Source organism: Zonotrichia albicollis, chromosome Z (assembly GCF_047830755.1).
Source record: "Zonotrichia albicollis isolate bZonAlb1 chromosome Z, bZonAlb1.hap1, whole genome shotgun sequence".
In the NCBI taxonomy this organism is placed as follows: domain Eukaryota; kingdom Metazoa; phylum Chordata; class Aves; order Passeriformes; family Passerellidae; genus Zonotrichia; species Zonotrichia albicollis.
The window spans coordinates 46,432,036-46,449,903 of record NC_133860.1 but is presented as its reverse complement, the minus strand read 5'-3'; the positions used below and the strand labels follow the sequence as shown (position 1 = coordinate 46,449,903).

Below are 17,868 nucleotides of genomic sequence, written 5' to 3'. Positions count from 1 at the left end.
TGCAGTGTTTATTCTTTGTCTTTATGTCTTTAAAACCCCTTTATGTGATAATATGGAAGGTATTTGGAATAGCTCTACCTTCAGGTCGCTGAACAAGTATAAAGGAAGAAAGTAACCAAATGTATACAACCCAAAGTATTGCATCAGAGTACTATTATCTATAACTTGCACTGTTTAAATTTCTTCAGAAACTGGAAATTGAATGCAAATTTTACTAGCTGGAAGTTTCCACACTTAAAATTTTCATTTATATTCTACATTGTAGTATCTTACGGCAGATTATAAAAGGTTAGCATTTGTAGAGGAAAAGAGTACAAAGTTAACATAAAAGTTAAGAAAAAATTTTGGCTGACTACAGGTTACATAGGCAGAATCTTTTAGTAAAGAAGATGTGATTTGTCAGTAGTCATAATGAACATGAAATGTATGAATCTTCTTTGACCAACCTGATTTCCTTTTATGACCAAGTGACCCACCTGGTGGATGCAGGACAGGCTGTGGATGTTCTCTGTTTGGACTTCAGCAGAGCCTTTGGCACTGTCTCCCACAGCACACTCCTGGAAAAGCTGGCAGCCCACGGCTTGGACAGGAGCACTCTGTGCTGGGTTCAGAACTGGCTGGGTGGCTGGGCCCAGAGGGTGGAGGGGAACGGTGCCACATCCAGCTGGGGCCAGTCAGCAGTGGTGTCCTCAGGGGTCTGTGCTGGGCCAGCTCTGTTCAATGTCTTCATTGATGACATGGATGAGGGGATTGAGTCCTTCATTAGTAAGTTTGCAGATGACACTAAGCTGGGATCGTGTGTTGATCTGTTGGAGGGTAGGAGAGCTCTGCACAGAGACCTGGAATGGCTGGATGGATGGGCAGAGTCCAATAGGATGGAGATTAATAAATCCAAGTGCTGAGTCCTGCATTTTGGCCACAATTACCCCCTGCAGCGTTACAGGCTGGGGATGGTGTGGCTGGAAAGGGACCTGGGGGCACTGGTGACAGCCGACTGGACATGAGCCAGCAGTGTGCCCTGGGGGCCAAGAAGGCCAAAGGGATCCTGGCCTGTGTCAGGAACAGTGTGGCCAGCAGGAGCAGGGAGGTCATTCTCCCCTGTACTCAGCACTGGGGAGGCCACACCTCGAGTGCTGTGTCCAGTTCTGGGCCCTCAGTTTGGGAAGGACCTTGAGACGCTTGACCACATCCAGAGGAGGCAACGAGGCTGGAGAGGGGCTGGGAACACAAACCCTGTGAGGAACGGCTGAGGGAGCTGGGGGTGTTTAGCCTGGAGAAAAGGAGACTCAGGGGTGCCCTTATCACTCTCTGCAACCCCCTGAAAGGTGGCTGTGGTCAGGGGGGGTTGGTCTCTCTCCAGGAAACAACTGACAGAACCAGAGGACAGTGTCTTAAACGGCACCAAGGGAAATATAGGTTGGATATTAGGAAAAAGTTTTTCACAGAAAGAGTGATAAAGTACTGGAATAGCTTTCCAGGGCTGTGGCGGAGTCACCGTCCCTGGATGTGTTTAAAGAAAGACTGGATATGACACTTGATGCCATAGTTTAGTTGAGGTATTAGGGCATGGGTTGGCCTCGATGATCTTTAAGGTCTCTTCCAACCTAGTGATTCTGTGATTCTGTGAATTCTTACATTAGAAGTTTTAACAATTCATCATTTTGAGAGTTAATGTAACTAAATATTGAAATAAATTTTGACTTTTCATTTGATAGTCCACAATGTGTTTCCTTTATTTTCAGCTTGGAAGTTTACACGCTTATTTAAAAGGAATGTTTTAAAAATTGGTTAAATTCAAAGCAATGCTGTCATGGTTCTGAGAAGAACATGAATTCAGAACCATTAAAGATTTTGGAATGTTTCAACCCAGAAACTCTTGAAGATTAGTACATTTTTGGTCTCGCTCATTATTTGATTTGATGTAGCCTTTATTGTCCTTAGATATGGCTATCCATCCCATTAATATTACTGTAAAAAACTCTACAACATCAGAGCACCAGAGGAAGTCCAAAAATATTCTTAACGTCACCTCACACTTTTTTTCCCCTTTTTTCCCTTTTTTTTTTCTTCTAGCTTTAAAACACTGAAGAAAAGCATCTGCTGTGCTGGGATCAGAAAAGGATTAAAACAGCAAAATTTCTGACATGTGTGGAGTAGTATATTTATCTTGGATGATGATGATCTTGACTCTATTTAAAATGCCCAACATGACTTTGGTAAATTGAAAAAACTAAAATCAGTGATCCTAACTGCAGGACACATAAATATGATGTAATTTTTTTAAGAGAAATGCATCCAGTAGAAAAGTATATTGACGCAGTGCCAGAATCACCCACTGGCTCCCAACAAAGTGCCAGGAGTGGCTGTTCCCAGATTCAGTGCGATCTGAGCAACAGTAGAGCATGGCTCTACTGCGCTGAAGGCAGAGACAAGAATGAGGGAATCTTATAGATTCCAAGGTGGTTTATTACCAAGGAGAGTCCAGGGATAAAAGACCATGAGCCCTTTTGTGCAGGGACTTTTATACAGGGGCAGATCTAGGGGAGGGTGCGTTTTTACTGACCCAAATAGTTTCAGTTCCTGGGGCTCAGTTGGTGCATGTGGTAGTTTTCTGGTCCAGTAGTCCCAATCATCCACAGAGTTGAACTTCTAGTTTTTAGAGCTATGATCCCAGATCTGCAGAGCACAGATGGTATCCTCTGGTATTGGCCACACATCCCTAAGTAACCCTATTGTACAGGTGGAAAAAGAGCTGGCCACTGAGAGACACATGGTCTCTCCTGTTTGTTGAGGTTAGCAAGGGTGACCCATATATTTTGCCTTGGTTGCAAGACTATCCAGGTGTTACTTGGAGGAAGGAAACTGTGAGCAAGGAGTATGTCATCCTCAGTCTTTTTAGGAGTCCTTGGTGAGTCCTGGTCTTGTCCTGGAATTGCTCTCTGGTTCTTCACTAGGTCCCCTGTTGGAGCTTCTGATGGTTCCATGAGCTCCTCAAATGGCTGTAACTGAGGTTTGATATTCTTGGCTGGTATCCACTTCAGTCCCACACCTGTGGACACACAGGCAAATCCCCTTCCCCAGGTGACAAGAGGGAATGCCCCTGAAACTTATCATTTACTTATTAAGTAAATTATATAGCTTATTGTTGGAGGCTGTTTTAAGTAAAACTGCTTCAACTCTCCCAACCACTCCTGTAACATAAAAAGGATCAGTAACTGAATTAAAAGGAAACACAAATTTGGAAAAAAAAAACAGATGACTGCTGAGAGCTCCACAATTTGTGGCGAGTCTTCCATGGGTTCAATATCTGATTCCCATTCCTTTGTATTTGGATTCTGCCTGGTAATCACATATTTCTGGGATTTTCTTGAACCATCTGTAAAAAATGTAATCACAATAAGAAGGGTAGGGCTTTGCAAGGGTTTTTAAATTAATTTAACAGAAGAATGCTGTTGCAGCAGGCGAGCATTGGTCAGAGTGCCGCGTCCTTGCCAAGAAGCATCCTTAGAAGGATGCCCTGGGGGCAGTGATCTAGCTCTTTTAGGATCCCAGTGATGCAGAAGAAGGTGACAGGGTCCTCTTGGAATTCCAAGGAGAGCGTTTATTGCTTCTGCCTTGAGGGGAGTCCAGGGACCACACAGGCAGGGGAAAGAGGTGTTTATACAGGAATAGTGAGGGGCAGGGTGGAACATTGGGATGAATGGGATGAGGGCACAAGAGCGAAGCAAAGTGGAGGGACCGATGGGGTACAAAGAATACACCTACAGAAGTAAAGCATTCTGGGGGGAATCTTTTAGCTCACCACAACCAGGGAGGTTATGGTTTAGGGGTTGGTTCTCCAGGGGTGTGCAGCAAGCCTGTCCTTGGCTGGTTTTCTGGCCTCCACAGAATGCAATAACTTAGGTTGAGGATAATGAATTGAAATTTGGCCCATGAAATCTTCTAAAGAAAATTGAAAACATTCAGATTGCTGAAATAACCAATCAAAATGATTAGAAGAGATATGAAGATAACTGAAAAATCCTTCCCCAAAAAGGAGAGGATTCAGGATCTAGCCTTTATAATTAGTTGAGATATGCTTTCAGGGCAATTGGTAATTGTTTTGCTCTGTTGGTATGATAAAAAGACGCATTCTAAAATTAATAAGGGGTTCCATATTTTTAAATCCCACTGAAAAATTAAACCATACAAATGAAAGTATGCCAGAACTGCAAATGAAAAGGGTAAATTGGGGTTGAGTCAATTGGCTTGACACAACTCAATGGCTCGCAGCACTTCATCCAAGGCTTCCTGGGCTTCCTTGCTGAACATCCTGAGAAAATTCAAAGCTGTGTCCCCTCTCAGTAAATCAAATAGGGGGGCTAAATCCTGATTTGTAATTCCTGATAATGATTGAATCCAATTGATTGTTCACAGGAGTTGTTGCATCTCATCAAGGGTCTTAGATTGGTCTTTTAGTTGCAAAGTGTGAGTTGTAATCATCTGCTCTGTGATTTTGTATCCAAGGTATTTCCAAGGAGGAAGCTGTTGAATCTTTCCCTTGGTGACAGTGAATCCAGTGTTCTGCTGCAGTGAGATGACGTCCTGGGAAGTTTCCTGGAGGGCTGGATGGTTTTCAACTGCTATCAGGATATCATCCATATATAATGGATGTGAAAAATCCATGGAGTGTGGATGTTTCTCGCAAATGGGAGACAAAATTTTAGCCATGTACCACTGACATATTCTGGGAGAAATTTTCATTCCTTGTGGCAAATGAATATTAAAAAAGCAGTCCTTTAAATCAGTAATAATTAGGTTCCAGTTCTTGGGAATCATGGTTGTCAAGGTTAAACCAGGCTGTAGAGGTCCCATTTTCTCAGTAATAGTATTAACTTCCTCCGGTCTTGGAAGAGGCGCTGTTTCTCACTATGCGGTTTTTTAATCACAAATATGGAGATATTCCAGGGGCTGGAAATTGGAACAAGATGACCTTTGTCTAACTGTTGTTTAACTACTTGTTCAAGCACAACCAGTTTCTCAGATGACAAGGGCCACTGATCAAGCCAGGTGGGCCACTTTGCTGACCAAGTTAATTTTACGGTGTCAGCAGCCCATGTTAAAAATTTGTTTCCAGCCTTACTCCCCACTGTGACAGTAAGTCCCTTCCCTACAAGACTATATCATCTTGAACCACAAATGGCTTGGTAGTGGCAACACATCCATCAGGGCCCTTAAAACTGATAGAATATAGGCTGTGAAAGCTGGCATTGTGGTTCACTCTGGTGGTCAATGGCATTTGGAGATTAGTGTTATGTTGGCTCTGGTGTCAACAAGTCCCTTGAGGACAAAGATTTTCCCCATGTGGTTTGCAACACAGCTGATGTCTGGGTGTCCATGACTGATCCTCCTAGTTCAAGTGATGAAGGAGGTACTACAGTGTGGTTCAGGTAAGCGAAAAACTTGTGCAATTATTATTCCATGAGGAATCGAACATGGGGGATCACGACACCTGGCAAGGACTGTGATTTCTTGGCTTGCAGTGACTATTAGAACAGAAGGTGTCACATAAAATCCTTCTGAGCTGGTCCCACTGATTCCTGTGATTAAGAACTTACGTGGCTGTTGTTCTGGGCCTAACTGTCCTGTGGAAATAGTATGATGTGTGATATCCGCTGTAAGTACTGTCTGTGCAGTCAGCAGCTCCGGTCTGGCGCCTGGGGGCACTGCAGCTGGGAGGTCAGTGATTATGCACCGTAGCTGTTGATTTGTGGGCAGCTGGTGGTCTCAGCCGTGCTTGACAGGGATGTTTGTGTCATCATACGCTGCTGTCCTGTGCTCTGCTGGCAGTTTTCTGCCTGGTGACAGCGGCATCCCTGTACTCGGGGAGAGTTTTTGTGCCTTGACAATGCTCTTTACACCCACAATGCTTTTGTGATGACTTTGTTTTTGGTTTATTACAGCTCTTTTGCAAAATATCCTTACTTGCCACAATTTTGGCAAGGCCTTAGTTTTGTCATTGCTGGTTTTAAATGGTCTCCTTAAAGGCTAATACTTGCATTTGGAGCATAGCAGTTTATTCTTGCTGTTTCCTGTTGTCCTCCTGAGCAGATGTTTGTGTGTTAGCAAGGACTTGTGCCTGGAGCACAACAGAGCGCTCCAGAGCTGCTGTGCGGCTGCATGCCCCGATCATTTGAGCAATGGTGGGCTCGGGATCAGAGGGCAATGCACACAGTGCCTTTCTACACTCAGAGGCAGCATTTGAGACCACCAACCATTTTCTTATTCATTGCTGCTTCCAGTAAATTGTTCTTATCTCAGCCTTTTGCATCTCCAGTTCTTCTGTCCCACACATCCCAAGGAAGGGCAAAGGGAAAGCAGGGGAGTGAGCGAGTGGCACATGGTTTCAGTAGTAGCCCTAAATTGGAGAATACCATTCCTAAACCAAGACACTAATCTGAAAAAAAGACATTGAACAAAATGAAAAGCAAATAGGAACAGTAGAGCAGAACCAAAAAAACCCGACCAAACAAACAAACCAAACCAACAAACCCAAACAAACAAAAAACCCCAAAAAAACCAACACTAAAAAAAACCCAAAAAAACAAAAAAAAACCCCAAAACACAAAAACCCAAGAGAAACAAGAAAATAATAGGTGTGCAAGGACAAAAAAATTACATAACTGAGAAAAGGATGATTATATTTAGTCAAAGCGAGACTCCCTGAAATACACTGATAGATTTATTTTCCCAGATTAAATATGGAAGGCAAATTTTTGCAAATATTGGATTTCTAGAGTCCTGCTTTCTGACACACTGTCTAGGTGCTGATTGCAGTCCTATTGGAACATGGAACATCAATCTGCTATTCCTTCACAAAAACACTAATTGTAGGAAGAGGCTGCTATTGCAGCAAGTAGCTTTATTCCCCTTTGGGCAGAGTAGATGCCAAAAGGGAAAAGCATTCCAATTTATTTTTTCAGTATTCCTGAGTAGAAATGTACAGATAAATTCCATCTTGCCTGGTTAATTTTTTTAGCTCTTCCATTTGTAACTCATAGTAATTTTTAATTTTTTTCTGGCCCTTTTTTCCCCCTTTTTTGTCATCTGAAGCTTGACAAAGTATAGTCAAGTCATTTATATCTGATACGTGTTTTAACAAAAAATATGTTCACTGACAGAAAAAAATCCACATTTAGGAAAAAATTTAAAAGGTTTGATCTTGCACAGTTACACAAGTGTACACCCTCTTAGCAACCTCTCCTGAGCTGTGAGAAACTGGAATAAATTTTTTTTCATTGGGTTCTAGCACCAACCCTTGGACTGCTTAACTGATTTTTAAGCTAAAGAGATGTGGGACAATATAACCATGACCATCACAGAGGAATATAAAGCTACAAAAACATCAGAAATAAGTTGCACTTTGCACATCAGACCATTGTGGGAAAGGAGAGACTCAACTTCTTACTTTTTATCTATGGGAAAAAAATGTTGGTAGCTATCTAGAAAGAGAAAAATATTATATTCCATATAAAATAAAAAGCAGCCGTAGTGCAAGCTCTAGTTAATATGGGAGTGAAATGACTGTTAAAATATTAATTACTGGAAAAGCATCTGAACTATGCAAGAAATTATGGTAATAATTTCATTTTCAGAAATTTTTGTGAAGTAAAGAGATAAAATAAAGGCATTTTTCTAATAGATAGAAATATATTTCTACTCTCTACCAAATACCTATTCTGTATTTATTTAACTAAAAATATAAGTCATTTGACAGTCGTGGATAATCTAAAAACACAAAATATTAGCCACATTTCAGAACAGAATTGACCAATTTTGGAAGATGGTCAGCATTAAAATAGTGCTTTTCATTGCTGTTTTTCCTAATAACAGCTATAAAACAAATGTTTTTCACACTGTTCATTGTTATTTTTAAAACTGACATGTTATTTATTATAGCTTTGTGTATTATTTGTATCTTTCTCTGAGTCAATGCAAAGTGACACTCAGATGTAACATTTTGTACTTTCACAAGCCCAAGCACACATTGATAATATTTACTTAGAGGGAAGCTGGCAGATCCCCTCCCACCAAAAGCCTCCCTTGCTCCATCCAAATGTCTTTTCTGTGGTCCTTTATCTCCCCAAGCTCTTGAAAACTGGCAAAGGAGAACACTGTGATTTTTTGGAAGGAGAGGATTTGGAGAAGCATGAGGATTTACTCAACCCATAGCAAGTAAACAGGACATAGTTCACATCCCAACACATCCTACTTCTAAATCCTCTGTCAGAACAAATTCACGAGGTTCTGCAGGGCAGAGGAGCATGTAGTGAAATATGACTGGGTGATTGGATGGGTGGGAGTAGGAACAGATAGACACTGGGGGACAGGGATGGGGGGCACAAAAAAGATCATATTTTACATTAACTTTTTACTTGCTAAGAGTTCGTGATAAATTCCCTGGTAAGTGTAATCATATGACTGACACTGTGTTGGCCTCTATAGGGTCTTCCTTAAGAAAAGGATTATGAAGAATCTTATTAATAAGAACAGGAAAAAATTACCATTTTTATATTACTTGATACCAAGTAATTTACTTCATATTTTATTGGGCAGCCAATAAAAAACATTTGGCAGATGGCTCAAGGTACCCAGAGGGAAAGTTGTCAATCTTTTATATCTGCATGGTTTTCTGAACAGGACTAAAACTTCAGATGAGTAAAATTATCTGACAAGGAAATAGAACCCTTAAAACTGTGATTCTCAGATTTTTTTAGTTAAACAAGCTGTTGGAAATTCTCCAATTTTTGGACAGACTACTTTACTGAACATTTAATTATTTTGTTCACAAATACTACTATTCATATACATTTTCCATATACATTAAAATTGCAGAGCCTTATACTTCTTTAAATTCTCTTACGACCGTGCTGGTTTTTTTGCATCTCTTCATCCATTTTTCATTTCTTCTGTTATTTCCTGCTAAATAATTGCTGAAATGCTCGGGCTAATTTATAAATAAATGTTCTTAGAGAAACATGACACATACTCCTTGATACTGGTCATAAATTTAAAATGTAAGGTAATAAATTTCCAGGTTTTCTTATCTACTTCTTTGTAATAGGTGACCTGAGTTTAATTATTTGTTTACTTCATATATGACTGAATGGGTTAATGAGATATGTCCAGGACAGCAAAATTATTATATTATTTTTATTTCAATGCCACTACTGCTTTTTATTACTTTAGGTGTTTCTGAGTGCTAAGTCCCATTTTAGAGTGCATATCGCTTACCTTGATTAAGAATTGCTTAGACAAGGAGGTACAGACTGTATTAGCTAGTACTCCTCGCCCAGTGTTTTCCCTACCAACGTGTCTAGACTGTTTCTTTGGAAAGACATATTTCTGGCTTTTAATTTTTTTCTACAGAATACGAAACTTCTGTTGGAACAGTAAGGAAAGTTATGTGGTTTTGTTTCTGGAGGCTCCTTATAATTACATCGTATTATGTTTTTAAAAGCAGCTGCCATTCACACAAGGAGGTGTGATTGTGCTCTTACCTTCTGCAAAATTTTCAGAGGCTGTATTTATAGTTCACAGAAACCTTAATCAAGTCAAAAACAGATGTGATTTGATCCTATTATTTATTTCAACTTTTTTAAAAGATTACCAAAGACAGAATTGCATAATGCCATTTTGCAATTGGTTAACGTAAGCACAGAGATGATACATTTTAAATATTTGCTCTTAGGGAGGCTAATATATTCGCACTGTTTGAAGATAGTGATTTTTAATGTTCTCATACAGCAGTAGTAAATTAACAGGCGTTAGTTAACACCTTAATTAACTAGGTGTACATAGGAAAGTGAAGATAGATTAATCCATGGGTAATGTCTATAGAGTGCTATAAAAACAGATGTAGGATGAAACTATATATAATTTTCAGAAAATAGTGCTATGGAAATTCTGACTTCTTGCTTCTGTTCATCTGTTACTTAACATTTTGCCATGTCATCCTTTGATAAGAGGGGCTGTAATGAGAAAATTATATGAGATGGTGTGTTATTTCTTTATCGTAATTATGTTTAAAAGCAGCAAATGAATTGTTAGTAACGTCTGAAATTTCTCAGCTTCCCTCATCATTGTATATGACCATGCTAATTTAATTACCTGTTGGCTATCTTTACATCCAAATCAACTGAAGCACTGAAAATCAAGAAATTAAGATTTAGGATTTCCTCTGCAGTTTTTATCTAGTCTCTAGATGTATGCATTAGAATTTATTTTTAGAATATTTAAGATTGCTGTTTTCTCCCTAGGATGCCTACTTTATTTAGTAAATAGGTAGATATTTGACTAATTTTTCAGCATTAGATTCCCTGTTACTCCTAACTCACTCTCAGTTTTTTCTCTTATTCTTTGCCACTGGCCAGTCCTGTTGCAGTTTCTATTCTGATGGGATAACCAGCTGCTTATTCCCTCACCCTTCTTCCACATAAACCATATTGACAATGACTGGCATTTCCTATCAATCTGTCAAGTAGATATTCCAAGCTGCATTTTTCATTTTCTTGTTGCAGTCTATCATCTTCCCAATTGTTCCCCAAAGTCTAAGCATTTTTCCTTCTCCATATGAGTCAGGATATTGCCATACCACACTGCACTAAAAAACAAAATTCTGGATTAGCTGAAGCTCATTATCATGAGTTTAAATCCTGAAGAGAGTCAAAGTAGGTTAATGCAGTACTGCACTGAATCAACATTAATGCATGCTCTGTGGCCAGAACTGCAGAATCATGGCTGTACAAATCATGTGCAGTCTCTGGGGAACCATGAATGAATGACAAGTCATGGTCAGGTAAAGCATGCTTCATGCACTTGGCATGTTTACAGGAAGTATGGCTGCATCCTAAGTCCAGTGAGTGTGTGTGAGCCAGTGCTTTTAAGGAGCTTACATTGTAGCTACGTTTGATAGTTTTTACTTTCTTTTTTTTTTCTTTTCTTTTTTTTTTCTTTTTTTTTTTTTTAGCAGGAACAGCAAAAAGATATCTAATACCACAACCAGGACATTGCAACATCTTACTCTTTTTCTAAGTTATATGTTAACTAAGATATTATGTAACATTAAAGTATTTTTTCATTTTTGATTTCAGAGACAAATTCTTCAGTAATGGTTCAGTCGTGATCTATATTTATGAGTTCATGTAGATATGTTCACTAGAACTTTGAAAAATATCACATACTCTAACCAACTACAAACGGTCAAGAAGATATCTGAACCAATCTTGGCAGCTTCTAGTTTGTTATCAGAAGAACCAGTCCCATTTCTTTCATTCCCCTGTCCTCACCATGCAGTGCCACTTCCTAGCTTGTACTGCCTGTGATATTCATCACCTGTGATCATTTGGTAGGTTAGCAAAACTTATTCATCAAAAAAAATCACCCCTCTTTTTAGGATGGACACAATATAATGAAATCTTATGTTGATTCATTCAGGAACTTCATCTGCATTTATATGGACAAATTTATGTATATGTAGGCATAGTCAGACTATGATCAAACACAATGCCATAATTGATTGTAGGCCACCTAGAGCCAGATAGAAAGTATGTTTTGATGGAATCACTTGCTGCATTTGCAGAACTGGTTTATATAATCCCTTAAAATCATCAATCATTACAGTTCAGAAAGCAACAGCTTTTTTTTAAGCAGATGAGGACTCAGAAGCTCCCCAGAAAGGGAAGTTCCCCTAAGGAACTGCAGGATTTCTTCTTGATACAAAGATGCAAAGATGAAAGAGATTTGCCATATTGGAACTTTTCTGATTTATAGAGAGAAAATCATAGAATTTTAACTCAAACAGTGACAAGGAAAATGGCTTTGTATGGATTTCCTTTTACTAAGGGATCTTGTTCAAACCCTTAAAGACAAGCTGCTGTTGACCCAATCTTGTAACAGGAGGAGGGTTTTTATTTGGTGTTTTTCAAGATGAATGATAGTTTCACTAATATCTCTTGGACTGATAATCTAGATAGACATCTAGGATTTGAGATTTTTTTTGAAAGAAAAATTTTTGCTGAACGTGTCATCTCAGCAGTGTGTATAGGTGTGCTAGCTGAAGAACATACAAAGGTAAAGATAATTCCCTTTCTACTCGAAAAATAACAAAAAAAATCTATGCATATATAAAATCTGGTCTTCTGAAAAAACAAGTCTCAACTTTTAGACTTCCTGAATTTGCAAAATCTGCGTATTCTGTTGTGTAATACCTTTAACTCCTAGATAAGAATAAGAGGTCAGATGTTTATTTCCCAAAGAATATCTCGGTACCTCGTCATCATGATACTCCTATTAGGGTCAGCAGTATACAGGTCTCTCTGTGCCAGGGAGAACTTTTTTATTGCCTAATAAAACTAGATTAGGCAAGAGAAATTCTTGTCGTCCAATGTCTATTACAAAGGTATTCTTTATAGATAACACCTCCTGATATCATTACATAAGCATTGCTCTTATCATATAGTCATATTCAGTACTGAAAAGCCAATGGACACAAGTAACATGATAAAACAGTTAACATACCCAGTATTAAGTAACTGAATTTGCATTCAAGGTCTATCAAGCTTACCTTTGAACCAACTTAAAAAAGAGCAAATGGCAAAAAAGAGAGACTAGAAAATCACCTGCGCAGCAGCAAATAATTCTGCCTTTGCAAGAAATCCAGTGCAGCTCCTCCTGCCCATCGTGGGAAGGTTTATAGAGGACATTAGTGGGCTTTTGTAAGGATTGAGAGTGATAACAGGGAAAAAAACCCATGTATTTTGTTGTAATTTGAGTTTTTAGGAGGGAGAACTGTTTGCCATAGACTGAGCAGCAGCTGCCCTGCTTGGCTATGTGTCAAGGAAGTGTCTGGCAGTTCAGTTAGGCACAGCATGAGTGAGCTTAGTGGCAGATGGAGATCAAAACAGTGATGGTTGGAGTTAATGCTCTTTATCTCTTCTGTGGAAATCCCCAACTCGAAATATAAAAGGACTTGAAGTATGAAAAAGATTTAAAAGAGGTTTAAAAGGTTGAAGGATTAAGAGATTTCTTTTTGCCAGAGGACTGGATTATTAAGGGGGGGTTAGAATTATTTAAAAGCCTGACTTTTTAAATTATTCTAGGGCAAAGCCAACAGAGGGTCCCTACCTAACCATGTGATTGTTACAGGAGAAAGTCCAGACACCAAGTGCACCTCTGCAATCTACTGACCCTGACCAGGCTCAGCCAGGGCATGCACACACTGCTTGTGAACCAAGGTCTCCATTTCACCACAGCCCTGGACCCTCAGCTGTCCTGCCATGTGCTGGTCCCCAGCCTTGTCTGGCCCTCCTAGCTGGGCAGACCTCAAACCCACTTGGTAGCTAGTTTTCCTCCTGAATGCATCTCTCAGATGTCCATTGCCACTGTCTTTATTCCTGTCTGCTGCATGGATTTCAGATTGAAGATGAAACTTGGTCTGTTGTCCTACCTGTAGTCTCATCTCCTTTTGCTCTTGCCTGGACCTGGTTCATCTCTTGCCTGGGACTATCAATGGATCCTACTACCAACACCTGGCTCACCCTGATATGACTCTACCTGTGGGACCATGCCCTGGAGTTGCTCTTTACTCCTGGAACACCTAGTTGGAGGGAAAAGCAGGACTGTGGTGCTCTCTGACAGAAGAAATGCGAAAAACAAACTAATACCTAGTACCTTAAAAACCTTCTGACACTTGCTTTCTTCAGCATTTGTCCACACATTAAATGGAATTGGAATGGCTTTACTCCAAGGTTAATATTCATGGATACTTACATGTATATTCAGTGAATATCCCCAGTCTGTTGGAGTTCCTGCTGACTAGAAAATAGGAAGGATAACCATTTTGGAAAACATGAAAATAAGGAAGATGCAGTGAACTACAGGCCGGTCAGTGTCATCTCATGGTCTCAGCAAGTCCATGGAGCAGATTCTTGTAGAAACCATGCTAGGCCATGTGGAGGACAGGGAGGTGATTTGTGACAGCCAGCATGGCTTCACTAAGGGCAAATTGTGCCTGTTTGGAGGCCTTCTGTGAAGGATTATAGCATTGGTGGATGAGGGAGGAACAACTGACATCATATCCCTGCATTGGACAGTGTCCTGCCCACCATCCTTGTCTCGGGACTGGAGACACATGGACTTGGTGGATGAATCACTCAGTGGGTGAAGGAATTGGCTGGATGGCTGTGCTCAAAGAGTTGTGGTCAACTGCTCAATGTCCATGCAGAGACCAGTGATGACAACGCCAATCTGTGTGTTTCAGTCAACATGCTGGAGGGCAGGGATGCCATCCACAGCAACCTAGACAGGCTTGAGAGGTGTGCCTGTGTAAACCTCTGGATGTTCAATAAGGTCAAGTGTGAAGTCCTGCACTTGGATGAGGGGAATCTTTGACACAAATGCTTTCTGGGCAGAGATAGATTGAAAGTAGTCCTGAAGAGAATGACTTGGAGGTGTTGGTGGACAAGAAGCTGCATTGTTCTTTATGTACTGACAGCCATTGTACTTTTCAAATATTATTTTAAACAAAGAATCATGTTACAGATATATTTCCAGAAGAGAAAAAAAATCTGTGTTAAAGATGTCTCGAATCAAAAGGCAGCAATACAGCACAAACCCAAACCCATTTACAGTTACAGTACAAATCCATAAGCAGGAGCAACCATGGAGATAGTAATTTAAACTGTTAAAAACTTTCTTTCTTTTGAGGAATTTCTACAGAACAAATCTTGCATCAGAACAGAAGCCAGCATATGTTGGACTGTCTTTACTCACATTTTTTTCTTTTGCTTTACTTGTTGAAATGTCCTTAATATTATGAGTGCTTTTCACTACTTTAAGGAATTGTAGATAAAGGAAGAAAGGATTATAATATGACTGCTTTTGAAGAGTAAACTGTTGTATTTATTCCATTAAGAGTTTACATGGATCAGCTGAACAAATTTGGGAAAAAAGGTACGTTAAGGACTACAAAATGCACAAGGATTCAGTTACCAGGATGGTAACCAAATACTGCAGATTGGTATAAATACATCTTTTTGCCTAGTCTTGTATTTCTCCTTAGGTAGCTGTCCCTAGCCAGAATCAGAAATTGGTTATGACTACAGATAACACTGTAATCTGACCCAGTCTCTGTGTTCTGTGGTACAGTGGTGCAGAGGCACATCAGCTGGCATAGATTTTCCTCTGCAGGTTATAGGAGGGAACTGGAGTGAATCTTAAAAGAATACAACACAGTTTTCTTATTTTGATAATTCATTATCTTAAAAGAGCACAGAAGAATAGTCCCATCACCACCCATGAAACTTGCAATATTAGAACTGCAATAGATCTTTTATCTAAATCACAACTGGGGTCAAGACATTAAAAGAAAGCTTAAAAACATCAACGTTAGAGAAAGTATACATAACATGTCACAAGTATATATAACATGTCACTTTGATTTAAAGGGCATGGGGCACTCCTTTTAAAGTCTAACAAAACTGATGTCCCAAAAAGCTGCATAGCAGCTCACATGGTCAGCTCATCAGGCAATGACATTTGCACCTCTGAGCTTTGTGCAAATAGCTGTGATAATGGCAAGATGCGGTTTCCCAATCCTTTCTTCTCTTCCAAGAAACCTCCTTTCTTCTGCTGATATACATGAAGAAAACAGCTGGTTTTGTTGGCTATGTATTTTGAAATGATACATTCGTTCAAAGCTACGAGACTAGTTAGCTTTTCTTGATTTGATATCAAAGTCATTTTTGATATCCAAGCTTCATTTTCTATTGCACCTTCTGTTCAAGATTCCTATTTTGCTAGCTAAGGCAATAAATAATAGTTTTCAAAAAGGTGCTGAAGAGCTGTCTAACTGATCAAGCACATAAACTGGGCTTGTATCTCTATCACAGTGATTACATGCTAAGCTGAACTCTCTGTTGAGGTTCTGAATAAAAAAAGCATTATCCGTAGAGTGGCTTAACAAAGCACTCCAGATGTGGTGTTTTCCAGGGTGAAGTGGGCATACCTTGACATTACTGTGTGGCACACCTCTCCAGTCTTCATGCTCCAATGCATAGTTTTCAAGTTGAACTAAATCTGGATTAGCTCTGGAATATGAAGAAATATGGATAGAAAATATATTGTTTCAGATGGTTCTGTATTTCCTCAGATTTTACTTCTTAGCACTATAGATAGCTATAAAATTCTAACCTCACATTGAAGAAACAATTCTGGCAAAGTTATAATTTTGAATGAGCTGACTGTAATGTCTTGTGTGAAATATCATCCTGATGCTACCTGACAGAGAAAAGGGATACATTTTTAAGAACACTTATTATTTGAACATAGTCTGAAAGAATATTTGAACACAATCTCCAATTTTTTTCAAAAGGCTTTAGACTCACTTTAAAAAGGAATTATGTAGGTACAAAGTCATAATGGGAATTAATTTGTTACTATCATGGTTTTAATGCATTTTTCTAATATTTCTAATATTTCTGTTTCACTTATATGATTTCAAGATAAAACCCATAGCAAAGTTTTAATGTCCTTCCTGCTACTGTCATATTTGTAAATAGAGGAGAAAAGCAACATATATTTGTATTTTAATAGCTATCAGTAAAGTCAAGACACGATTTGTATCATGAATCCTTGCAGCAAACAGCTTTGCTGTTCAAAGCAAGCTCCATCTCACTTAATTTGGGGACCTCTGATTCTGAAACCAGGGACTCAAATCATTACTCCAGCATAAATACATACCAGCATAAATTTGTGAGGGCCTTTTCCTTCATAATACAGTATTTATGATAGCTCAGATTATATCAGAGAAGTAATTTCATGTTTACTACAGGCATGAAGAGCTTGCACGAATCAATGATCTTTGGTGCAAAGTAAACTCACTTTTAGGTTCCGAAGTAGCGATCAGTTATTTTTCTAAATTCAGGAGGCAGTAGATCTGTGATACAATTAAGATGAAATTAAAGAACAACTTGGATTTTTTTCTTTCATTGTTATTTTATTTAACTGTTGGTTCAAATATATATCCTCAATGTGGCCACTCTGGGGTTAGTTCTGGAAGATGAAGAAATGTGGGCATCTCTATAATCCAACATACAAGTTTGTAACTATGATCATATAATCCCCAGAGAGACACAGAACTGAAAAATGGGGGAAAGTAGGTTTCAGTTATCTCTCTGCTCCTCAAGACTAGCATCACCAGAAGTTAAAGCAGTAATAAACACCCACACATACGCCCCGGTAACAGCTCTGGACAGTGTTGCTCATCCTACAGCTCGCCGCTCGAAAGCAACTCCACGCTCTGCTAAGGAAACACAAAAGCCTTTTTCTCCTATTCGTTTTGTGAACGAAAACTCTCTGTGCTGGGAAAATGCCCTCGGGGTGCGCCCGCAGGCCGGGGCAGCGCGGGGTCAGCGCGGCGGGGGATGCTCGGCGCGGCCGCCCGCGGGGTCAGGGCCGGCGCGGGCGGGCAGGTGGCGGCGGGCGGGCCGAGCGCGGCGCCGCCCCCGGGCCCCATTGGCGCGGGCGGTGGGGGCCGCTCCGCGCCGCCCCCGCTCTCAAGTGCGAGCTCCCGGCGGTGCCGTGCCGTGCCGGGCTGCGCTGGGCCGGGGGCATGCAGAGCTGCGGGCGCTGGTGGGGGCGGCTGGCGGCCCGCGGGGCGCCGCACCTGTGGGCGGCGGGGCAGCGGCGCTGGGGCGGCGGGGAGGCGGCGCGGTGCATCGAGCAGCTCCTGCCGCGGCACGATGACTTCTCCCGGCGGCACATCGGGCCCCGGGAGCAGGAGAAGCGGGAGATGCTGCGAACCGTCGGGGTGCAGGTAGGCGTCGTGCG

The 17,868-nt window shown here is 40.4% G+C and overlaps 1 protein-coding gene across 2 annotated transcripts in view; it reads left to right on the top strand.

Annotated features, from left to right (window-relative positions):
* Positions 1-17,614: 17,614 nt before the first annotated feature.
* GLDC (glycine decarboxylase) overlaps positions 17,615-17,868 on the top strand; it is a 38,071-nt gene continuing 37,817 nt past the window's right edge. The window contains exon 1 of one of the 2 annotated variants that reach the window (XM_074533292.1): positions 17,615-17,854. In XM_074533292.1, the coding sequence (XP_074389393.1) occupies positions 17,651-17,854 (204 nt within the window). In that variant the 5' untranslated portion in view covers positions 17,615-17,650. The remainder of the gene's footprint in view (positions 17,855-17,868) is intronic. The other variant, XM_005488151.4, reaches the window with a different exon arrangement.